Genomic DNA, 25,941 nt, shown 5'->3' with positions numbered 1-25,941 from the left:
CGTCTTCTCCTATAGGTTTCCTGGATTTTAGGCTGGTAGTTGGTAGATGGTCCAATATTTTTCGGGTAGGTATATTTTCAGAGACAGTGGGGTCATTAATTTTCTTCCATTCTCGGGTACCTGCTTGTTGCCTTCTGAGGGAGGGAGAAGCTATATTGCAAATGGCATGAAGCCAGGTAAGTGGAGTTGATTGCAGAGTTCCTGAGACAAGCCTCATGGTGGCATTAAGCTGGACATCTATTTTCTTCGTGTGTGTGCTCTTGCACCAGACTCGGGCGCAGTACTCTGGCACAGAGTAAACAAGAGATTGTGCTGCGGTGCGTAGGGTGTTAGCTTGAGCACCCCAGGGGGTTCCAGTCAGCTTTCTTAATATGTTATTTCGATTTTTTTAAATCTTTTGACTGGTTATTTCTAGGTGTTTTTATAGGTTAGATACTTTGAATGGCTGTTGTGCGTCAGTCACTCATTGCAGAATGTAATGAGTCATAGAATGTATCCCTGACGCAGCTGTGATAATTGTAAAAAAGATGATGATATATATTTTTGCCAGCGATAACGCTACAAGTTCAACACAAGGTGCATTCAAAGATGCTTTAATTTTCATAAAACAAAATGAGAGGGCTTTATACGAGAACTGGATGGAAATATCATGCAGTTGGAATCAAGTGCCAGCCCTTACGACAGTTTCGTTCTGCTGGTAAAAACTCACCAGGGAGTACATATCGGGCAGCTGCAGGTCTGGATACATTTCGTGCCTGGAATGAGGTTCTCAATAACCAGTAGGACAATTCCACTCGATGTACAATGACGATCCTTTCTCAGAAAATACTATTCAAGCATGCGAAGAGGTCCTGCAAACAGAATCAACAACGCGAACGGAAAGCTGGTACAAACTGCCAATGAATCTCGAAATGAAACAAAACAGCCAATGAGTGTCGAAGTTAGTAAACAAACGCTGCAACGATCCTAAAACTACAGCACCTGATGGAAAAACTTCCGCTACGATAGCTCTGTTAAATTGGAAAATCCCATGTAAACCTATCGAGCGTGCAATGTGCAGTCGTTTCCATGTTGTGGCTCACGACTACACAAAAGACACCTGTCGCGTGGGTTCTGAGACAATCCTCAGTTCGTACAGACAACTGGCGGCGATGGCGAAGGCTGTTGACCTCAAACGCGGGGCGCAAGCAGAGCTCGCAATTTGCTGCATCGTTCCCAGAGTTGATCGGGTTCCTTCGATTTGGATCCTACTGGAGAGTCTCAGCCAAAGGCTTCGTCGACTCTGTGACGATCTTGGCTGCAGATTTCTATACCTGCGTTACCGTGAGGTGATTTGTAGGACTCCCCTTGTTAGGCGAGGAGTGCACTACAAAAAGGAAGCAGCTACTTGGGTGGCAGAGTACTTGTGGAATGCACATGAGAGATTTTTAGATAATTTGGTAATTTTTGATAAGGTCTTAAGGGACCAAACTGCTGAGGTCAGCGCGGTCTAAGGCGCTGCAGTCATGGACTATGCGGCTGGTCCCGGCGGAGGTTCGAGTCCTCCTTTGAGCATGTGTGTGTGTGTGTGTGTGTGTGTGTGTGTGTGTGTGTGTTTGTCCTTAGGATAATTTAGATTAAGTAGTGTGTAAGCTTAGGGATTGATTACCTTAGCAGTTAAGTCCCATAAAATTTCACACACACTTGAACACTTTTTGCTGAAGTCACTGGTCCCTAAGCTTACACACTACTTAATCTAACTTAAACTAACTTACGTTAGCACGCACACCCATACCGAAGGAGGACTCCAATCTGCGACGGGGTGAGCCGCGCGGACTGAGACAAGGCGCCCCTGACCGTGCGGCAGAGATTTTTGGGCTAGCCTGTAGCTTGAGGTGCTCTGATGAACACTGGCCAGCCGATATGTAGCAAGTGAATTCAAACGGCACTCAGAATAAAGACACTTCGACTGTCAGAATTTTGTCAGTAAACTATCGAAGTATTCGTAATGAAGTTGCTGAATTTACTGCCCACGACGAAAGTTCTCGGTCTTAAACTATTTTTGGGACCGACAACTGGCTGAAACTCGAAGTGGAAAACTCTGAAACATTTTGCGAGTCGTGAAACGTATATCAGAAAGAGAGATTAAAGGCCATAGGACTGGAAGCGTTCATTTCAATTGACAAAAATATTGACCCTGTTGAAATCGAAGTTGTATAACAAGTGTAAGTGAAACCATGTTAATCTTGACATGGCTTAAAGCTACAAAAATCTGCACTTAATAATGGCCTAACGCCGAAATTGCAATCGTAAAATAAAGAAAGTGTTACTGCCACTGACGTAAATATGATGTCTTTTAGTTGTTGGATGTTTTTAACAGCCACCCGATTCCGCTGTGACAGTCCAAGGCTCATTCGAAGAAAGTCTACGGTTAATAGCGCGTAAATACCCAGATCATGCAATATGGGTTGGAGGCGACTGTAGTTTGCCGAGTATAGACTGGGATGTCTATGGATTCACTACGGTGGATACAGACAGACAGTCATGCGAAGTACATTTGAACACGTTTGCTGAAAACTGTCTTGCGCAAATAGTTCGGCGGCCCACGCGCAGTGGAAATATCTTAGACGTTGTAGCAACAAATAGGCTGGAACTTATCAACATTGTCAGTATTGAGATTGGGATCGGCGATCATGATGTCACTATAGGTATTATGACCACGAAAGTTAATAAATCAGTCAAGAAGGCTGGGAGAGTATTTCTACTAGACAGAGCAGATAAGCAGTTATTAAAATCTCACTTGCGTAGTCAACTGTCATCACTTAGTTCCAGTAAGATTGATGGAGAAGAATTGTGGGCAAAGTTTAAGCAGACTATAAATCATGGTCTGGAGAGCTATGTGCCTATTAAGTGGAAAATTTCCACCAAAGTTTAATAACGAAATTGGGTGGATGCGAGGAATCAGAGGCGGTTGCACTCTCAATTATAAAGAGAAAGCATAAATGACGTCAAATGAAGGTTACTAGAGACATGTGCTTCTCAGGAAGGATCTACGTGCGTAGCATACAATAACTACCATCGTCACACCTTAGCAAAAGATCTGGCAGAGAACCCGAAAAGTACTGGCAGTATGTAAAATCGCTAAGCGGACCTAAGACTTCCATTGAGTCCCTTGTTAGCCAGTTTGGAGTGGCAACAGAAGGTAGTAAAACGAAAGCTGAACTTTTCAATTTTATGTTCAAGAAATCGTTCACACAGGAGAACCGTACAAACATACCGCCATTTGACCATCGCACAGACTTCTAAATGGACGATGTAGTATGATAATAAACCTACCTGACGTAGAGAAGCAACTGAAAGATTTCAAGGCAAATAAATCACCAGGTCCGGATGGACCCCAATTCTGTTTTACAAAGGGTACTCTACTGGCTTTGGCCCCTTATCTGGCTTGCATTTATCCTGAATCTCTCACCTAGGGCAAAGTCCCAAGCGACTGGAAACATGCGCAGGTGACTCCAGTACATAAGAAAGATAAAAGAACGGACAGCCCAAGTTACAATCCAATATCCCGAACTTCTGTTTGCTACAGATTCCTTGAACATGTTCTCATATCGAATCAAATAAACTTTATTAAGAAGCTTATGTGCAAGAATCAGCATGGTGTTAGAAAGAATCGCTAGTTCGATACTCAGCTTGCCCTTTTCTCACGTGATATACTGAGACCTAAGGATGAAGGGTAACAGGCCGATTCCAAGATTGCATATTTGTAAATTTCCGGAAAGCATTTGACACGTTGTCTTATTACAGGCTTTTAACGAAGGTACGAGCATATGGAATAAGTTCAGAGATATTTGAGTGTCTCGAAGACTTCTTAAATAATAGAACCCAATATGTCGTCCTAGACGGCGACAAGGGCATCTTCAGGGCTGCCCCAGGGAAGTGTTCAAATGGTTCAAATGGCTCTGAGCACTATGGGACTTAACTTCTGAGGTCATCAGTCCCCTAGAACTTAGAACTACTTAAACCTAACTAAACTAAGGACATCACACACATCCATGCCCGAGGCAGGATTCGAACCTGCGACCGTAGTGGTCGCGCGGTTTCAGACTGTTGCGCCTAGAACCGCTCGGCCACTCCGGCAGGCCCAGGGAAGTGTGATTAGATCGCTACTGTTCTCTATATACATAAATAATTTGGCTGACAGGGTGGACAGCGAACTGAGATTGCTTGCTGATGGCGCTGTAGTGTACGGTAAAGAGTCGAAGTTGAATGACTGTAAGAACATACAAAACAACTTAGATAAAATTTCCAGTTAAGTGTGATGAATGGCAATTAGCCCTAAAAGTCGAAAATTGTTAATGCGGATAAGTTGGAAGATCGAGCTTGTAATGTTCAGATACGGTATTACTATGGTCTGCTTGACACAGTCAAGGTGTTTAAATATTTGGGCATAACGTTGCAAAGCGATGTGAAATGAAACTAGCATGTGAGGACTGTGGTAGGGAAGGCGAATGGTCGTATTCGGTTTACTGGAAAAGAGTGGTACATCCGTAAACGAAACCGCGTTTATGCTGGTGCGACTTATTCTTGAGTACTGCTCGAGTGGGATCTGTACCAGGTCGGATTGAAGGAAGAGATCGCAGCAGTTCAGAGGAGAGTTGCTTGATGTGTTACCGGTAGGTTCGAACAATACGTAATTGTTACAGAGATGCTTCGGGAACTTAAATGGGAATCCCTGGAGGGAAGGCGACGTTCTTTTCTAGAAACATTACTGACAAAATTTAGAGAACTGGCATTTGAAGCTGACTGCCAAACGATTCCACTGCCGCCCACATACATTGTGCGTAAGGACCACGAAAATAAGATACGGGAAATTAAACATGAAGGCATACAGATAGTGTTTTTTTCCCTAGCTCTATTTGCGAGTGGAACAGGAAAGGAGTAGTATTACAAGGTACCCTCCGCCACGCACCGTATGTTGGCTTGCGGAGTATCTACGTAGATGTATAAGTGAGTGAAAATCAGAGTGGTGTGACTAATGAAGTGATGAAGTGGACGCCCTAACCACACCAATCAGCACCGAAAAGATGATCGATCCACCAAATGAAGAAACACATAGCTTCTGATGTGGATTATATCAACACATAACAAATGAAGCATTTAAGGACCTTAGACCTAAAATGGATTGCACCGTTAATGAATTTTGTATCGCTACCACACTCATTCTGAAACTCTGGAAGAAAGCCACGGCTGTAGACCTGCTGAAACCAGAGAAAAAACCTATAGAGCCACAAAACTTCAGACGTATGCCACTTATGTCGTTCGCACAAGGAACTTGAAAGAATGGTTCTTGAAATAATTTTTGGCGCAATGGAGTCCAAAGCCATACCAGAACAAACAGCATTTATGACTGGTAAATCGTTTTGTGGCCAAATACTAGATGTCTGCCAACCCGTAGAGCCAGACGATAGCTATGAACGTTCTGCCAAGAGCCCACGAGGTTGAAGAGCTAGAAAACTGATGCTAGCGTCACACATGTAGAGTGACGTGGCAGTTGGTATTTGGACGCCTAGTTGGGGTTGAAGTTGCCTCCCACGCACAATGCAACTGCCCATCCAGGAAGAGAGGCTTAATCACCTCAGAGAAGGTCTGAACCACATGGCGCATATGTGTTGATGATCCTGACGATACCAAACGTGAGAGCCATACTTCTCACATCCGGGAGACAGGCAACTGTATCAGAGACGATACAATCACATAAGAGGATCATTATCTTACTAACACTGAGGCAGCATGTGAGACATGCGCCGTAAAGTCTAGTCGAGCACAAAAGCTGCAACATGAAACTCCTGAAGGAGGGCACTGTCAACATCAGCAGCACGTGTCATTTAATGGAGAAGACCAGTTTATGGAACATGTGAATGGCACTGACAATGACCACGGCAATGCAAAAAGTTTCTAAAGCTGCCATCACCAGATGTGCAAGCTATGCAAACACAGAGGAAGCACAGGAAACTCCCAATTCATGGAAGGATATATCACTGTGATGGAGGGGGAGATGACCCCTTCAAGGGGGTTCCATCATCCTGTATAACTCCAGAACGTCCATCCTAATATTGACGTCATCCACCTAAAAGACAGACATCGCATCAGAGCCGTTCAGTGGATTACTTTCAGAGGTGCACCCACAGGCAACGTTAGACACAGAAGGGAAGTAAAGCCATCAGTCGTAGGTTGGGAAACATCGTTGTCTGTACATGGGTGCTGACTGTACACGGTGGCAAGGAGAGACGCCGCATCGCCCAGTGAGAGTGCGTCGGAGTGCAGTGTAGCATCAGTGGGAGGGTCATCCACAAGTCCGATGGAGGCACTCATAAGAAGGAGTACAACGGGCCGGCCGAAGTGGCCGTGCGGTTAAAGGCGCTGCAGTCTGGAACCGCAAGACCGCTACGGTCGCAGGTTCGAATCCTGCCTCGGGCATGGATGTTTGTGATGTCCTTAGGTTAGTTAGGTTTAACTAGTTCTAAGTTCTAGGGGACTAATGACCTCAGCAGTTGAGTCCCATAGTGCTCAGCGCCATTTGAACCGTTTTTGAGTACAACGCTCTCTCTTCCGCTTCCTCGGCGACTGTTGCTTCCTAACATGCTGTTCCATGTCGGATGGTGGTTAGCTGTCGTCTGACATGCGGCCAGACAGCATAAAGCTGGAGGTGAGTACAGCTCCATGATCCACAACCATGGGGTCGGGACAGATGTCCTGCCATTTCTGACGGCCACCGTGGCAGCAGTGTAGGATAGACAGGGTAAATGTCCATCGCTTCGTCGAGAGCTGTCGACTCTGGTGTTGACTGGTTCAGCGTGGGTGCAGCAGGCAACCCCGCCATGCACGCACAAGATAGGGTTAAAACAGTGGGTGTCGTAGGGAGGGTTACATCTCCCATTAGCATCTGAACCAGTCTGCGTTGGAGACATCCTGAATGGACGTAGCCTTCTTGACCACAACCTGAACAAGTGCGCAGCTCACCATCGTATGCAATACCAGCCACACAGATGGTAGTAAACAAGTAAGAACAACCGTGTTTCATCAGATCAAGTTTGATCTGACTAACGCCATTGAGGAGACAGTAGGTTTCGAACGCCTTCCACGTTTCAGAAACTTGACGACCTTGTCGTAAAGTTCAAAGGCATCTGCCACAATTTCCGATGGTACCTGAAATGGGAGTTCGAAAGCCCCACAGAACGTTCGGAAGCTAAAACCATCATGACAGCCCTATATGGCCATCAGTATTGGAACCTGAGAGCGTGACCTTGGTGCCGCACAACGTTGACGCACAGCTCTTCATTTGACATCTTCGTATATACGGTGCTACTAATGACTGAGAAAGGAAACCTGAGAGCATCAAGTGGTGGTAGACGTATTTCGTCCTGTGTAAAACGTTCGACTTCATACGTGTTTGCCCTTGCATGACCCAAAGGAAACTAAAATTTGCGATAGGAAAAACGCCATGATGGTCGATGAATACAGACATAAAGATAAACCGCCAGTAAACAAAGGTACACTCGCTCTAAGCAGAACAAGACGTGCTCACCGCGTTACTACCGAAGGCAGACTGGACCATACACAGTGGTAACCACGCACACAGACTACCATAGACATGTCTGGAAGAACAGACATCGCATATGTCACTACAGGAATTTGCGACAAATGCTACAGCAATTTTTCTGACCCAAAAGTCATTACCCCTGCGACAGTGCCACCTGCTATAATCACCTCAATTAATCTGTAAAATTCTTTTTACAGCGCATAGCAGGTGGAAACATAATTTACGAGTGACACTATCAGCAGCTCTTTAAAAAAAATGTTACCAGAGGTCTTTAGTCCACAAGTACATTGTGGGGCTTATCAAAGGGTATCTCTCACGTAACCTCCAGGCTGTAATAACTCACTGAATTTTAACACCGCACACTATTTCCAACTACCTCTCCTCTATTCAGTGACTAAGAATCGTAGGAGTTCATAGAGAAACTGTATGTACTAATTTCACAGTCATCAGGTTCGACTGTTTTAATGCCTTTTTATATGAGCTTTGACATGGTTACAGTTATCTGCCGACCTCTGTGCATAAACTGGATTTTCCAGTTCGATGACTGATTGGTTGCCGAAAAATACAATAAATCTACATTTACGTAGTGTTTCAACAAATTTTGAACTAGCCCCACAGATATAAATGAATACCTTTCACTAGCTATTGCCTTTAATTCCTTTCCGCAGTGATATATTAGAAAAGTGATCATCATCAAATACCTGTTCTAGATCTGGATATCCTTCAGGTAGGAGCTACCACATGCTGAAAATTACACCTTTTTCAGTCTTTTATCTCGGAACACTTTGCATGCAGCACTGAATCACTGTAATGCATATGCGATTACAGCAAGCTTGGAGTCTTTAGGCAATTGTTGTCAACATTTTTTTCCAAAGGAATCACAAAACACTCCACAATACAAATTTTAACTTGGGTGAAGAAATTGCACACAGATTCTAGTAATATGAGTGAACCTATCAATAATCGTCGATTTACCGTGTCGAACAAAAGTAAGAATTCAATTTCAAAACTTGTTCAAAAAATTGCAGATTTGGCAGATTAGATGGAATGTTTCAGTTCCCTTTTCGTAAAAACGTGGTAGTATGCAATGAAAACTTAAAATACAACACAAGTCACAATTAGAAGGAAATAAAAAGTTGTTGAAATGAGATACCTAGCATTTTAGAATAATATACTTTCTACAAAGCTCTGATAGACGGCCATACAAATCAGCGCTCATATGTATACTGTAAACATGCGATATTTCTAAGGTATCTGCAGGGGAAACCATTTTTTTTTTGAAAAATAAAAGAAACATGGTTCAAGTAAGTGAAGAGTTCTCGGGCTTCCAGCCAAGTCGCTGTGTCTTCAGACTGTGACGTTTCGATCTTCGCCAGAAGATGATGAGTATGTCTCTCGTCGAAACGTCGCAGTTTGAAGACACCGCCACCCGGCTGGAAGCCCGAGATCTCTTCACCGGCTGTATACGCCGGGAAAGCATACATTCAGAATTATGGTTCAAGTATTCTAAATAGCGGGATTAGGTCAAACAGAGATAGTAATAAAATTTAAATCTACCTTCTTTCGAAGTTAGCAGGTTACTACGCTGTTGTGCGGCAGCTCGTTTCGGCCCATTCAACATCTGTCCTTCAAGTGTAAAGAGCGAGTAACGGAGTTTATATTTCATACCTGCCACAGCAAATTTGTGTTCGTGGGGTCTCTATTCCAATTCGAACGTTTGACTTACGCTATACGTATTCGTTTTGGAATATCGTTTCTACGTCTTCCGTTAACCATACGTGTTTAACATTATGAAGACAATTAGTAACATTTGTGAAATACAACTTTGTTTGCGGAAAACATAATGATGTTCGAAGTCGCCAGTTTTTCCACAACAAACGACGTTCAACAACTTATTATATGCATAATCGTTGCAACTGATTGCCGGGAATTATATATATATATATATATATATATATATATATATATATATATATATATATATATATATATATGTGTGTGTGTGTGTGTGTGTGTGTGTGTGTGTGTGTGTGTATATATACACATTTTATTTACAAAAAACAAATACTAAAAAAAAAGGTTGCGTGGCGTGTGAATCGATCCGGCGACCTTCGGATTACGAACCCAAGCGCTTACCGCTGTGCCACGACGCTGTAGAAAACTATCAACCGTAGAGAGTATTTCACCGCAACGGTTTCTTTTAACTGTCGATTTTCTCGACAACGGCTGAGAAGTGTATCTTGGTGCTTTGCCACATTACACCTCTGGCCATGAGCTTTTATTATGCGCAGTGTGAATCGAACCTGAATTTCACAATTGGCGGCCTCCCCTTGTTAAACGATACGATGTGCGATATGACACGTTGCAATAAAGATCGCGTAACTCGAGACTTATCGGTGCGGCACTCATGCCTCACAGAGTTGATAGGAGCGGCAACAGAGTACGCTATATATCTCGCTGTACGACAAGCAACAGTAGAGGACGAATGAAGTTTGTGTTCCAGTTACAATTGCAATCACGATCTCTTCTGAAGAGGACGTTATTGTGGCTTACTATTATTGAAAACTCAAGAAAAACTGAAACGAGAAAGAAGTACTGTGTGTACACGTACAGTAGGAATGCACACAGCCAGAAGGCTCAGTGTGGTGCAGACGTGTGAAGCAAGCAGGCAACCATGCTACAGAGATGCACTTGTGTTTCCTAGAACCAACTTAGCGACTTAGAAAGGGATCAAACTGTGACCTACGAATTGGTGGAATCGTCCCTTCGAAGTGCTGACACACAAGTTGGACGTGCTGCGTCAGTGTCACGATGCTGGAATCAGAGCTTACGTCAACATTCTCATATTAGTAGGCAACTTCCTGGACGTTCACATAGCACGTACTCTCTCCAGGATCGTCATATCGTAAGGGCAGATAATACTCCTACCAGATCGCTGATAAAAGGGCTCTTGAGTCCAGACGTGTCAATATGAACTCTTGTGAACAGCTTATTAGCAGTGGGGCTATGAACTCGCACACCCTTAGCCCATCTTTCACCCATGACAGATCATCGACGTGCACGGCTCTGCTTGTGCCGTCTGAGGATCACTTTGAAGATGGAATGGCGCGCCGTTGACTTCAGCGATGAAAACAGATTCTGGCAGCGCGTACAACGTAGGCCTGGTGAGCGCTTTCTCGTAGAGTATATCCGATCAAGACACTTTGGCCCCACCTAAGGCCTAGTTGTCTACGGTGCGATAAGCTACAACTAACGTTCACCTTTGTTGTTTCTGGATGGGACGCTAACAACAGCTGTTGTTAGCGCCTTTTTTTCCTTTTGCCGTTCTTACAGCATGAAGGTGTTGTTCCAACAGGATAATGTCGGCATACATACTGTCCAGGATACTCAGCGTGCTCCGCAAGACGTGCAGCAACTTCCCTGGCCGGCATAATCTCCGGAATTGTCTCCATTTGATCACGTCTGGGATGCGATGGGACGAGAAGTGATTCCTGTGACTCGTCAACCAACAAGTCTTACAGAACTACTTAAGCAGGTAGAACAGACGTTGCACAACGCGTCCCAGGAAAGTATTCGGATCTGTACGGACGACTAGTATTCGCCATCTGTACGGTCGACTAGATGTCAGAATCAGAGCCTCCATTGCCGTTCATGGAGACTACACCACGTGCTAATATGGGTGTTTCAGCATCGGTTGATCCCTGGTACCTCATAACCGATTGTGCTGTTGATCTGTAAATGCAATCATTTCATGTTATTCTGATGTACTGCTGCAACAATTAATCCTGAGTAAAATGCAAATCTTTAAAGGGGTGTACTAATTTTTTCTAGCAGCGTAAAATACACTGCTTAACAGACACTTGTTAGGTGCCCATTTAACTAAGTTTAATCTATTAATCTCCTTGCGCGATTGTATTTCTTTGAAAATAATGTTGCTTTTGAGTTGTGTATCCATTATTTCTCACAAAATGTAAAACTGATCAAAATATTTTTGTGTGTTGATATGCACCCCTGTACCTGCTGTAATTTCCAAGGTTATTTCTGATGTGAGTAAGTGACTTGTAAACTTACTCATAGACTCCAGCAAAAATCCACAATGTTTTGAAGATATCACCACAGTTCGAGCGATTACTAATTTCGTTACTATTAGTGTGGTATTTTCACTTAGTTTGAAAACTGTATCCATATTTGCAAATTTGTTCAGCAGAAAAATATTTCATATTTAATAATGAAGTATACAAACAAATAGAATGTCACTCCGAGACAGTTGCCCCTCCACCCCGATTATGGACTCGATGGGAATTACATGCCGATGACATTCTTTTCCCAAGTATTTTTGCGTGTTTACACCATTTTAACCGAGAGTCGATATTCATTGCTAATATTTTGTGTTAATAACGCAGAATACAGAAGTATAATGCACGTTGAATTTAACAGTGTCATTGTCTCTCTCCAAACTGAAATTTTTGGCTTTGGTTTTCTATTTATCAGTGTAACTCGGCCGGGTACATGCCAACTGCTATCTCTGCATTGTATCCTCTTGCTTTCTCAGAGCTTCATGTAACTTGTCATTAGCAAGGAGAGTTTTGTTCCGAAGGCTGAGATACTGGAAAAGGCTTTGATGTAACAGTAATAATCCTGACATGGTATCCTGAGGAACACCTAGGAACTACTGTATTAATATATTTTAGATTTCGGAAGTGTTGCTTTAAAAGTGTAGTATTTGGGGTTTGTGTTATCTATGCCCTTTTTACCGTAACTGCTATGTATGATCAGGATGAATCATTGTTAGTAATATTCCTATCATTAATCTTACTAACGTACGTTTGGAAATTTTAAAATTACTGAAAGTCGATTCAGGGACTAGTTTATCACAATATTCCAGCAGATATGTTATACATTGTCAGTTTTTAAGCACTTGATATTCGTGTAGACGGTGTGTTCTCAATTGACATACTGTAATGATTGGTTTTTGCACAGGTATTCCCAGTCTTGGTGTGCCGTCAATAGATCCGATGCCATTCGCTAGCATCAAGATCGAACACGAGAACAAGCAGAGACCAGTAGCAGCAGACCTCGAGTTCGACAACTTGCTCGTCTACGAGATGTCGCGCGGCTCCGTGGAATCCGTTGAGTAAGTATCTCTCTGACTGAAGCACTAACGTGTAAGGGATGGAGTACCTATACGTCTGGAAACGAATCATGATATTATTTTCGTTACTGAGCTTCACAAGGAAGAAGTTAGTTTACAGTAGTCTAGACTACCTACACTGGTAAAACAAAAAAATTTTGGTCATGACCAGTAGCGAGATTAAGTTTCGCGTGGTATATGAACGGAGCGCTGATGAATTGAAATCATTCGAGGGACGATACAGGCAGCAAACGAGGAAATCCACTAATATAAAGGACCTAGGCGCAGTGCAGCTTGTTACGGTCCGGACACTGGGAACGAGGATCTCGGAAACGGCGAAGCTGGTCGGATGTTTGCTGGCTACAGTCGAGAGGATTTGTATAAAATGGTGAGAACTTAGTGAAAAGATTAGCAGTTGACAAAGTGTTGAACGTATACGCCTCATCACTGAATCTAGAGGTTGTAGGCATACAAGCTCTCTGTAATGTAGAATAGGTAAAGATGTGTGGCTGATATGACTACCGATTACAATGCTATGTTCCCATATTCATCCAACGGCATCGTCACTGCGGTATCAAGGGTATCATCAAGCTTATGGCGTGGATCAATGGAAACTTGCCACCTGCTCGGATGAATAACCTTTCTTTCTAATACAAGGTCGATATTTTTCTCCAGATACGCCGTTATTCAGATGAACGGATCCTTGAAACTTGCACCGTACAGTGGATGGTGGCCATGGGGAACATCAATATGGGCTTCCTTTGGGCCTATGGTAGTAATCAAACACACCACAACGCCTATGTACTATGCGAAAATGTCTGCGGACCACGTGGATCACTTCTTCATATTGATGTCATCCCCGAGGGCGATGGCATCTCCCAGAAAGATAACTGTCCGTGGAAGAATCCCAGAATCGTACAACAGTGATTTAAGGAGCATGATAATGAACACACATTGATATCATAGCCAGGAAATAAGCCTCAGCTGAGCTAGATAGAGCACATCTGAGGACTGTCGGTTAGCAAATTAAATCCCACGACGCACCGGCCAGCTGTTTACGGTAACTGTTATCTGAGGGCAGACTTCTTGTGTCACTCACTATAGGACAAAAAGAAAAAAAAAACAGTGTACCATGAAGGAGTTATCTAAATTAGACAGAAATCGGTTGCTGTGATGTACACATACTGACAAACAAATGATTACAGTTTCAGAAAAATTGGACAATTTATTGAAGAGAAAGAGCTTCACAAACTGAGCAAGACAGTAACGTTACTGTCGAGCTGTGGATCTTATACGAGCAGTTATTCGGCTTGACATTAATTCATAGAGTCGTTGAATCTTCTCCTGGGAGATATAGTGCCAAATTCTGGGCAGTTGGCAAGTTAGTTCGTCAGAATCACGATACGGCTGAGGGGCCCTGCCCTTAATGCTCCAAACGATCTCAATTAGGGAGAGATCTGACTGCCCTGCTGCTCAAGGTAGGGCTTGGCAAGCATGACGAGAAGACAGATTTCCATCTCATTCATTTGAATAGAACGGTCGTTGGTGATGCTTAGAACCGAGTCCAGATTACCACCCCATATGTGTTCGGAAATGCATCGGATAGCGGTGGAATACCAAACTCACTGTTGACCGTTATATGACCTGAGAACCACGAGTGATGTTCTAGGGTACCGCTTCGTTTCACGGGTGGGCCCCTTTGTTCGTCATCCTCAGCACCCTGATAGCACAGCGGTACATCGATGATGTTACACGCCCCCATTTTGTAGCCCTCCTCGTCTTATGTTTCAGCAAGATTATGCGCGCCTGCAGTTGAGAGGAGTTTCTGATGCTTGTTCTTGTGCTTTCCAAACTCTACCTTCAGCAATATTGTCACAGAACCTCTCCCCCACTGAAAATGTTGGGAGAATTATGGCAGAGCCCTCCAGCAAATTCGGGATATTGATGATTTAACGCACCAGTTTCCATAATTTGGCACGACCTGTCTTAGGATGACATCTAACAGCTCTATGAATTAATATCAAGTTGAATAACAAGTTAAAATCTTCTGGGTTATTAGGCCGCGTCATATTTCTACTAAAATGATTAACGTTTCGGCCCCTCTGGTGGGATCTTCCCCAGGATCCCAGTGTTCTAGCAGTGTGGACACCATAGGATCCTGAGGAAGATCCCAGCAGAGGGACCGAAACGTCGATCATTTTAGTAGAAACATGACACGGCCTAATAACCCAGAAGATTTTAACTTCAGTAACAATGGCCACGAAAGGCTGCAGAATTACATAAGCCGAATAACTCCATGCATAAGTATCAGAGGAGGACCAATGTGTTATTGACTTGCTGAGTTTCTGAAAATCTTACTCTTAAATAAATAACCTATTTCTTACAAAACTATAATCACATGTTATCTGTATATGTTCACCGCACCTACCCACCGACTTCCGTCCCATTCGGATAATTCCTTCCTTCGCGGTGCCTCGTTTCTTTTTTTCTTAGACTGTACACCTGTAAACCCACTCATGACTTTACGAATGCGCGCTGCACACAATCGCGTCTCCATTGGTTTTTAATGGTGGAACAACAACACTGTTTGCAGGTTGTCATAATATTTTGGCTCATCAGCGTATTTTATAATGCGACCACTTAGTCTCTATACAAAGTAAAAAGCTAAACAGACCAAAGAGAAATTTGGAAAAGAAATTAAAGGAACGAAATTAAAATATTAAGATTGAAAGAGGTAGTTGTTAGACTGAGTCTGTCTTATTTGAATAAAAATAGGATCTTGCTTCGGGACTTTAGTTAGGAACGGACTCACAACATATGCAAATTCACAAGATTCAAATCACAGGCCCACCTTCATCTTAAATGTACTAGTGGTTGTTTCTTGTAGCAGCATAAAAACAAACTTGTATGCTATTCGGAAACAAAGAAATATTTTGAAGCGAACTGTATGACGCGCGCAGTAAACAGCACGCCAGGATAGTTAGGAGCCACATTCCGCTTTTAGTGAGAAGGGACAACGAGGGGTGGTGACCACTTACTGACCGAGGGCTGGCAGAGATTTATGTGATGTCCTGTTGCACCGTTATGTGAATTCCACAACTGGAAGAGCTTCCCATAGCGACCGCTTGCGAGATCATCCCAGCAGAAAGCGCAATTAGCTGTTGAACATTGCTACTGATTTTCGTGAGAGACACCGGAGATCACTACTGAGCACGCGAAATAAGGCCTCCAGTCTTTGAAAACCGAGGGATGTCACTGAATGGACCGCTCTTACAAAAAAAATCTGTTTAAAAACGAAAGAGACATGCACTTGGGTTCCTTTGGAACTCTTCGCAGGGCCACTGAGAGCACAGTAACGCCAAAAGGAAGTTCCTTTATTAGCTGAAGAAAGAGAGGAAGAGTGCAGAACAACTTTTTCCCGACGGAGTTGTTAGGAAGGATTTTGGCAACATAGGCAAGGGAAGAGGATCTTCGCTCTCAGAGACGCATCTTTAGCGGTTGGAGCTCGCAAGAAACAGCGCACTGCCAATTAGGTCTAATTTGTAACCAGAAACGCAGTAAAGTGAAGGTTCCTTGACAAATGCTGCCGCACAGTAAACCCGCGATTCATCTCCTCTTCTCTCCTTCTGGTAGTAAGGGCGTGTGTGTTTTTCTCATAGCACCAAATTACTCCTATTTGAAGCATATCCATTGACATACAAAGCCATCAGGCAAGGTATATGGATAATTTTTCAACCACTTGGTTATCAAAAGCAGGTACAGGTAACCATTAAATTTTCATGTACATGTGTCACGTTTTTCTAGTTGTCTGGGTAGAATAAATATTTCAGCCTGCTTGAAATGAATTTCAGTGTCACTGTTTCTCTGTTACCCAATCTATGTTTCATGGGATACGTCCTAATCGTTTTCGTTTGTACAATGTGTATGGACCCATTCATTTATTTTTTTTTATTAAGGGAAGAATCATTTCGTAAAGGGCTCTACCGAGGTATACATTGCATGTTTGATTAATGATAGATTCATAGGTCCAAAAGTACTAGTATTTTGAACGTCCACTATCTTTTATTAATAGACGATTTTCCTCTGCTTCTTAAATTTAAATTATCTATTCACGAGCTGGGGGAACCACATGGTGCTGGATATACTTTTAATCTTGAGTTTCAATCACCAATTGCACAACTGGCTCAGGTCAGTCAATTATTCAGAATTAAATCTATTGATCAGTGAATTAGTGTGCAAACCAACACTATGTACCAACGAGTATATTTTAATGGCGATCCTGAAGTAAATCTACAAGGGGCAACAAAAGTTTCCCTTGGAGCGCGTTGCTGAATCCTGCAGCACGTCTCCGACGATGGTGTATACGCACCGACTCATAGGCAAGGGATTTGAGTGGAATTTGTGTCTTCACGACCAGCGTTCTGTAAATACGGAAATCTAAATTATGCGACGTTATTACCAAACGCGATCAAACAGGGCCAAGATGCTGTTATTCTTTCCTTGACCGTGCAAGGACAAACGCCGGTAGACGGCTACCGGATAGTGAAGAATGTGTATGGGGCAGCAGGTCTGTTGAAAATAACCGTTGCGGAATGTTGTGGGACAAGGGGTGCTGCTGCTCCATGATAGCACACGTTCCCACATCGCTAATGTCGTAAAGCAGAACTTATGCCAACTCAAGTGAGATACATTCTACCACACACCCTATAGACCTGAACTCTACCCACGAGGTTATCACACATTTGGTCTCTTAAAAATGCCTTGAAGTCTGCAGCAGGCAGTCGGATTCTTCTTCACGCAGCAGGATGCGGTGTTTTACAAACTGGTATCTTGAGGCTGATGAGTCGGTGAGATGATTGCCTCAATACTCACGGCGATGTTGCGTACTTTGCATAAGGATTCTAGACGGTATGGTGTTCGGATGGAAACGTTTAAGGTCTTTCCTTATATACTGAGATGGATCTTTAATGAAGAAAGTCCTATAGCTACACATATCTTTCAATATTACACTAGTTTTGTGTGATTTTGGTCTAATAATTTGGTAATTGTTTAAAAGAAGTCAGAAAACTACATGGTAGTAGCAAGTGTAGCCAAAGCTGTTGTTGTTGTTGTTGTTGTTGTTTTTGTTGTTGTCTTCAGTCCTGAGACTGGTTTGATGCAGCTCTCCATGCTACTCTATCCTGTGCAAGCTGCTTCATCTCCCAGTAACTACTGCAACCTAAATCCTTCTGAATCTGCTTAGTGTATTCATCTCTTGGTCTCCCTCTACGATTTTTACCCTCCACGCTGCCCTCCAATACTAAATTGGTGATCCCTTGATGCCTCAGAACATGTCCTACCAACCGATCCCTTCTACTAGTCAAGTTGTGCCACAAAATTCTCCCCAATCCTATTCAATACCTCCTCATTAGTTATGTCACCTACCCATCTAATCTTCAGCATTCTTCTGTAGCACCACATTTCAAAAGCTTCTATTCTCTTCATGTCCAAACTATTTATAGTCCATGTTTCACTTCCATACATGGCTACACTCCATACAATTACTTTCAGAAACGACCTCCTGACATTTAAATCTATACTCGATGTTAACAAATTTCTCTTCTTCAGAAACGCTTTCCTTCCCATTGCCAGTCTACATTTTATATCCTCTCTACTTCAACCATCATCAGTTATTTTGCTCCCCAAATAGCAAAACTCCTTTACTACTTTAAGTGTCTCATTTCCTAATCTAATTCCCTCAGCATCACCCGACTTAATTCGACTACATTCCATTATCCTCGTTTTACGTTTGTTGATGTTCATCTTATATCCTCCTTTCAAGACACTATCCATTCCGTTCAACTGCTCTTCCAAGTCCTTTGCTGTCTGTGACAGAATTACAATGTCATCGGCAAACCTCAAAGTTTTTATTTCTTCTCCATGGATTTTAATACCTACTCCGAATTTTTCTTTTGTTTCCTTTACTGCTTGCTCAATATACAGACTGAATAACATCGGGGAGAGGCTACAACCCAGTCTCACTCCCTTCCCAATCACTGCTTCCCTTTCATGTCCCTCGACTCTTACAACTGCCATTTGGTTTCTATACAAATTGTAAGTAGCCTTTCGTTCCCTATATTTTACCCCTGCCACCTCCGGAATTTGAAAGAGAGTATTCCAGTCAACATTGTCAAAAGCTTTCTCTAAGTCTGCAAATGCTAGAAACGTAGGTTTGCCTTTCCTTAATCTAGCTTCTAAGATACGTCGTAGGGTCAATACTGCCTCACGTGTTCCTATATTTCTACGGAATACAAACTGATCTTCCCCAAGGTCGGCTTCTACTAGTTTTTCCATTCGTCTGTAAAGAATTCGTGTTAGTATTTTGCAGCCGTGACTTATTAAACTGATAGTTTGGTAATTTTCACATCTGTCAACACCTGCTTTCTTTGGGATTGGAATTATTATATTCTTCTTGAAGTCTGAGGGTATTTCGCCTGTTTCATATATCTTGTTCACCAGATGGTAGAGTTTTGTCAGGACTGGCTCTCCCAAGGCTGTCAGTAGTTCTAATGGAATGTTGTCTACTCCCGGGGCCTTGTTTCAACTCAGGTCTCTCAGTGATCTGTCAAACTCTTCACGCAGTATCACATGTCCCATTTCATCGTCATCTACATCCTCTTCCATTTCCATAATATTTTCCTCAAGTACATCGCCCTTGTATAGACCCTCTATATACTCCTTCCACCTTTCTGCTTTCCCTTCTTTGCTTAGAACTGGATTTCCATCTGAGCTCTTGATATTCATACAAGTGGTTCTCTTTTCTCCAAATGTCTCTCTAATTTTCCTGTAGGCAGTATCTATCTTACCCCTGGTGACACAAGCCTCTACATCCTTGAATTTGTCCTCTAGCCATCCCTGCTTAGCCATTTTGCACCTCCTGTGGATCTTATTTTTGAGACGTTTGTATTCCTTTTTGCCTGTTTCATTAACTGCATTTTTATATTTTCTCCTTTCATCAATTAAATTCAATATTTATTCTTTTACCCAAGAATTTCTACTAGCCCTTGTCTTTTACCTACTTGATCCTCTGCTGCCTTCACTACTTCGTCCCTCAAAGCTACCCCTTCTTCTTCTACTGTGTTTCTTTCTCCCATTCCCGTCAATTGTTCCCTTATGCTCTCCCTGAAACTCTGTACAACCTCTGGTTTAGTCAGTTTATCCAGGTCTCATCTCCTTAAATTCCCACCTTTTTGCAGTTTCTTCAGTTTTAATCTACAGTTCATAACCAATAGATTGTGGTCAGAGTCCACATCTGCCCCTGGAAACGTCTTACAATTTAAAACCTGGTTCCTAAATCTCTGTCTTACCATTACATAATCTATCTGAAACCTGTCAGTATCTCCAGGCTTCTCCCATGTATACAACAAAGCTATGTATCGAAAAACGAGCTGCAGCCCTTGCCCCTTCCACCCTTTCACCAACCTCTCTCCAGGGACTGGGTTCGTTGTTAATGATCGCACAGAGACCCTTACTAATTTACTCAGTACAACCTGTCGAGTTTGCAATGATAAGAAAATTATCTTCCGGACCCCCCCCCCCCTCTCATCCTCCTGTCGTTATAACTTTGAGTGTAACTTTGAATGTGGCTTAATCATCTAGTACCCTGAGTACATTAGAGGTATTTTCCTTTTGCTGCAGAATGGTGCCTGGAAGCTTCCGCCTGAAGGCACACTTGCGCGCCGATGACCCCATCTACATGATCGGTACATACAAGGTTGATGGCAAGGTGTTGGTCCTGCCCATCAAGGGAAAGGGCGCCTGCAACATCACCACCGGTAAGTTTCAGTTTGCTTAGCTGCGCACGCAGAATAAAGTAATTACTGTATACGGCAACAACCAACTTCATCAATTAACCGCCGCGCGGCGTCCCCCGTCGGAGGTTCAAGTCCTCCTTCCTCGGGCAGGGGTGTGTGTGTTGTCCTTAGCGTAATTTAGTTTAAGCTAAATTAAGTAGTGTGTAAGCCTACGGACCGATGCGCTTTGCAGTTTGGTCCCACAGGAACTCATCACCATCAATTAATCATTCATGCTGATTAATGAGGAGGCTCACTGTAGCGATACGGCCTTGTGTGTTTACATTTGGTCAGTACATAATATGCGAAATGCGTCTGCCAAACACGACTTTACGTGGTAATACATAATCACGCAGCACATGCTGAGCTGCAGTCACTATGACCTTGTACAACAAATTAAGTCTTACAGGAGAGAGGGACACCGTTAATCTTACAGCTGCATAAGCCTGTGAATCACATAGCGGTTCGACTGGTTGTAAATGAGTTTAACTCACTGAGCGCCAGGCCCGAAGATTCTACGGACCGCGCTCCTTCCAAAAGCGCAGAGCTCGTAGGTTCTACTTGCCAGTGTATTTTGTTGAGTAAAATACTTTGCGTGATGTTTTCGAGCCTCTGACTATAGGTATACGATGTCTATTCTGTTACTCATTAGTTGCAAAGACAGATGGCGTGAAAGTGCTTCTTGTTTTCGCGGTATTCCCTTCGTCATGAGCCATTGCTTTCGCCAGCGCACAGAGCACATCATTTGTACTCTGTGTAAGAAGATTAGCGCGCCATGGTTTATTTGATGAAGAAATTGCCGATTTGCTGAACTTTGGAGACATTGTCGATGCTCTAGGTAGCGAAGATGATTTGGACGATACAGGTGTCTTTGAAGGCAACTCCAGTACAATTTGTTCAGGCACAGGACTGTTACAATGATGGCGGAAACTGTTTTTGCACTGGCTCTTACTAGGAGTATCGAAGGCATTTTGGTTACACAATGCACTTCAGACCACGAAAAGAACAATAATTGATTTCGTTACCAGTCCTGACAACTGCTTCAAAAAACCAAAACGGACCTGTAGGGTGAGTGACACACATATTTCCTGCAACATTTACCACCCACAATCAAAGAATATGCCTCCCGTGTATGTTACACGGCTTTTCTAATTTTACGAAAACAATGCCACGTACAGTAATATAATTTATTCATGTTGTACCAGACAGGATTTTATTATAGTTGCATCTTAAATGAGGCAAAATGGGCTTGAAGTAGCGTTAATTTGGTATTTTTATGTCCCATATTTTCCTAGATATAAATTTTTTAACACAGCTAGAACAACCTGGATTCTGCAGACAGAGATAATTGTTGGGCCAGTAATGATAATGTTAACACACTGTATAGAGTACTGTCGTGTATGTACACAACGAAAAAAGAAATAATTTTGGAAAAAAATAAAGCAGTGATCTGTCCATTACCATCTTTCACTTTTCTATACTTTATACGACACAAGCACAGGAGCGCTTCACAACGGGGCAGTGCCGTATCTGATTTAGACAAGCCAATGATAATCTTCAACATGTCAGTAGATCAAAAGAATAGAAAATGAATCACTATGGAATCTGTAAAATCATCCCGGTAACTGGAAGAGGGGGAATGTCACAAGCTTTAATTGTCATTTCTTCACAAAATTCGTTTTCACCGCTTTTGTATTTTCAGTACTGTGTTGCCTGTCTCTAGCCTAGTTTCCAGTACCAGATCAGGGACAAACTGTTTCAAACATCCATTACCAGATGGCGCATAGCCTTAGTGCCATTCAGTGCATGCCTTCTGGATTTGTAAGTGCCATGTATCAAGTTCTCCACTTCGTTGACCCACATTTTGTGTGGTAAAGAGAGTGCGCGTAAACTTTTGTCTGTATCAGTAAAATGTCTTTGTAATGGAAGGGATAATTTGGCTTTCTAAAATAGTAAACAAAGCACGAAAAAAGATATGTGAAATAACGTGTGTAGTCCAGGCGTTTTTTCCTCAAGATTTAGTCAGCTGGAGCTATCAACCCACTCAATATAATTCGACTACATACAAATAATGTCTTTGATTTTAGAAGTGCTGCTGCAGGAGTATAAGATCTCCAAGTGAAGTATGGTCAAAGTGTCTCATACTCATCTATCTCAAATATTAAAATATTTTACTCTGAAACAGAAGAAACGAAAAATGTCAATGCACCCAAGGGAGGAAAGACGATGGTTGATGTGTGACATGCCGTGCTTCATCTGAGGGAGCACTCATGTTTATCAGTTGCTACACAGAACAGCCAGTTGATGATGTCGCCGTGTCTATCTGTACAGTAAATTTCGTAGCATCTGATTCAAGGAATGCAATTTTGTAAGAAACAAAATTCGATAGTAGTGATTTAATTTTAATATACCTTTAAAAAATTGAAAAGATATGGTAAATGGTTTTTGTTGACTAGCATATTTTTATACTAGTTAAAACTTTAATACTGTATTCTTGTACTTGTGTTATCATAATTAAAACGTACTGCCTCGGTGGTAACGGCACTTGAAAGAAAAGCTTTTTATTGACACTTGGAACCAGGTATTTCCCTAGTATGGCACCTAGTATTTATTATTGATAAAGTATTTATTTTCCATTTTGTCACATTATATTCTGTGGTGATGAGGTTAGTAGGATAATTGTGTGGTCTCATTTTTTCGGAACTCTTAAGTGCACAAAGAGCTACATTGTTTTTCGATTCTTTTGACAAATGGATGGTGCGGCACTTACAAAGTTTGACATTTCCACTCTTCACCTGAACATTAGCTTTACATCATTCACTGCAGAATGTATTTTTAGGTACACTTTTATTTTATTTGAACATTACGAAAATATCAACTTCGCATTGTAAAATGCTCATGCGATTTGTCCCGAATAGAATTTCGAAAAGTAAGGAAAATCATTCCTTCCAAATTACATATCAAATATGCTAGCAAAGTAAAAATCTTTGGCACAAAATGAAACACAATTGACACAAACACACACAAAAAAAAAACACTAAACGCTAATACGACGCTGAATAGCATCGTAGTCAGATAACGCAACACAGTTGAATCACATCATCTATAAAGCGGCAAACGGAGGGAGAAGATACGCTTTCTTTTACAGAAGTGAGTTAGCTAGACCTAGTGCATTCAGACTCACATAATATGACGGTCATAATGATCAGTGGAAATACATAAAGATGGAACAGTCGTGATTGTGCTAGTGTTAATCTACAATGTCAATAAGCTGCTTAGTGCAATTCAGAGAAACAGTATTTGAACAAATAAGATAGTGTGTAACGTCAGTGCTAACGAATATTTACAAATTTTCAACTTTCTTTTGTTAGTCGGTAACTGCAATGCAGATTACTTAATAATCTGGCCCACGACAATTAGTTTTACAAACGGAAGGAATATTAAGAAATTTTCAAATATCCTATGTGAGTCGGTAACTGCAATAGTGATTACTTAATTATCTCGCCCACGAGAATTTGTTTTACAAACAGAAACGAAGTAACAACTTCGAACACATGGATTTTACTGAGGCTCCAATGTATTCTCCAGAAGCATGGATACTGATTGAATGGATTAGGTTCACAGGCAATCTAGGGCTGGCCGGTGTGGCCGAGTGTTTCAGTCTGTAGCCGTGCGACCGCTACGGTCGCAGGAACGAATCCTGCCTCGAGCATGGATGTGTGTGATGTCCTTAGGTTAGTTAAGTTTAAGTAGTTTTAAGTTCCAGGGGACTGATTACCTCAGATGTTAAGTCCCACAGTGCTCAGAGCCATTTGAACCATTTTTGACAATCTAGGCCGTATCTAAAGCTGAAGATCGTATTGCAGATGGTATAGAGCCAATGCAGATCTTCACTTCAGTTTCAAAATTATTAGCAAGCCATTTAAACAATACGGAATAGCTTCTATCTTCGTGGACTACTATGACAGTCCGATGAGGATTTCTAGTGTGCTTGTCGCGGTGTTTGGACAGTAAAGTTACAGCCATCTGTTCTTGATAACTGGTGAAACTATAAATTGGCTCAAGAATCAGAATACAGAGTCGGCTACAGTTTTTACCCGGCCACGTACTGGAGGAATTTACAAATATATGGTCAATGTTTCACTTCATAATTTTACGTAGATCAAATCCGACAGTCTAATTTTGTAAAATAAATAAACAGCAATATTTTAGAATGCAGCATTGTGGACTGAATCATATTGTTCGTTAACACTCACTATTGTATATTCAGTTTATTGTATCTATTTTTAAACCCCATTGTCATATTCTTCAAGCAACTTACTCAGCTAATAGCTAAGACTAGTCATTAGCTTCGACAGTTATCATCTAGTCATCAGCGAATGGGGGAGAGTACTTTTTATCGTTGCCCATTGAAATTCTCATTAGACCAGATTTACCTATTTGTATATTTAATACTTCATCCTGATCATTTTTTAAAAACAATAGGCCCCAATGTACAATCCTTTTAACCCCTCTGCTAATTCGGAGTTCCTCTCATCACCCATGAAGCACCTCCATGGAGCTGGTAGAACCGCAGTTTATGGGTTTAACGGCATTAATGTAGGGCTTTGAGACACATTTTAAATATCTTGGTATAAGTATACCTGCGAATGGAAAGTTACTTAAAGAAATACTGGAAAAGTAAAATGTGTTATTCAACAATGAAACTAAATCCCTTGGTGAAACAATACAGCTATAAAAGCTAAAACTCCTGTGGCTGCATACAAAACAGCAGGAGGTCTTACTATAGAACAGAATAAGTCGTCTGTATTTAGAAGATAGTTAATGACATATCAACTATAGCAAGAATAAAGATTATTAGTGTCCATGTACACACTTGTTATCTCTCTACATCCTTCTTTCAAAATGAATCTTCATATCTTTCCAGTGTTCTTAGCTAGTGCAGCCTCCTTAAATTTCCTTTGCCCAGGATGCGCTATATCAGAAGACATCTATCTTACACACCTATAAATTTCTTATATATCTGCCACTGTCATTATTGTCATTGATATTAAACTTTATTATTATCAATACTATTACCACTATTAGTGACACCGAGAGAGGTTGTGTACACTGGACTCCCATTTGGAAGGACGAGGGTTCAAAACCGCGTCCGGCCATCCTCATTTGTGTTTTTCGTGATCTCCTTACATCACTCCATTCGAATGCTGGGCTGGTTCCTTTCCACAGCACTACTTGTTTCCCTCCCCATCTTCGAAACAATCAGAGCGATTGCTCTGTCTTTAATAATCTGAATGTCGACAGGACGTTAAACCCTGATCTTCCTTCCTTTCTTTGTTTACTATTAACAGCAGGTGTAGTAATACAAATAGTGCAAGTATTAACTTTATTAGTTC

The 25,941-nt window shown here is 42.0% G+C and overlaps 1 protein-coding gene across 1 annotated transcript in view; it reads left to right on the top strand.

Annotated features, from left to right (window-relative positions):
* The window catches only part of LOC126203642 (protein takeout-like), a 60,304-nt gene that overhangs the window by 20,149 nt on the left and 14,214 nt on the right, over nt 1-25,941 (top strand). Inside the window, exons 3-4 of the mRNA XM_049938021.1 lie at nt 12,563-12,716; nt 20,391-20,527. Of these exons, the coding sequence (XP_049793978.1) occupies nt 12,563-12,716; nt 20,391-20,527 (291 nt within the window). The remainder of the gene's footprint in view (nt 1-12,562; nt 12,717-20,390; nt 20,528-25,941) is intronic.

This window comes from Schistocerca nitens, chromosome 9 (assembly GCF_023898315.1).
Source record: "Schistocerca nitens isolate TAMUIC-IGC-003100 chromosome 9, iqSchNite1.1, whole genome shotgun sequence".
In the NCBI taxonomy this organism is placed as follows: domain Eukaryota; kingdom Metazoa; phylum Arthropoda; class Insecta; order Orthoptera; family Acrididae; genus Schistocerca; species Schistocerca nitens.
This window is presented reverse-complemented; position numbering and strand designations above follow the sequence as displayed.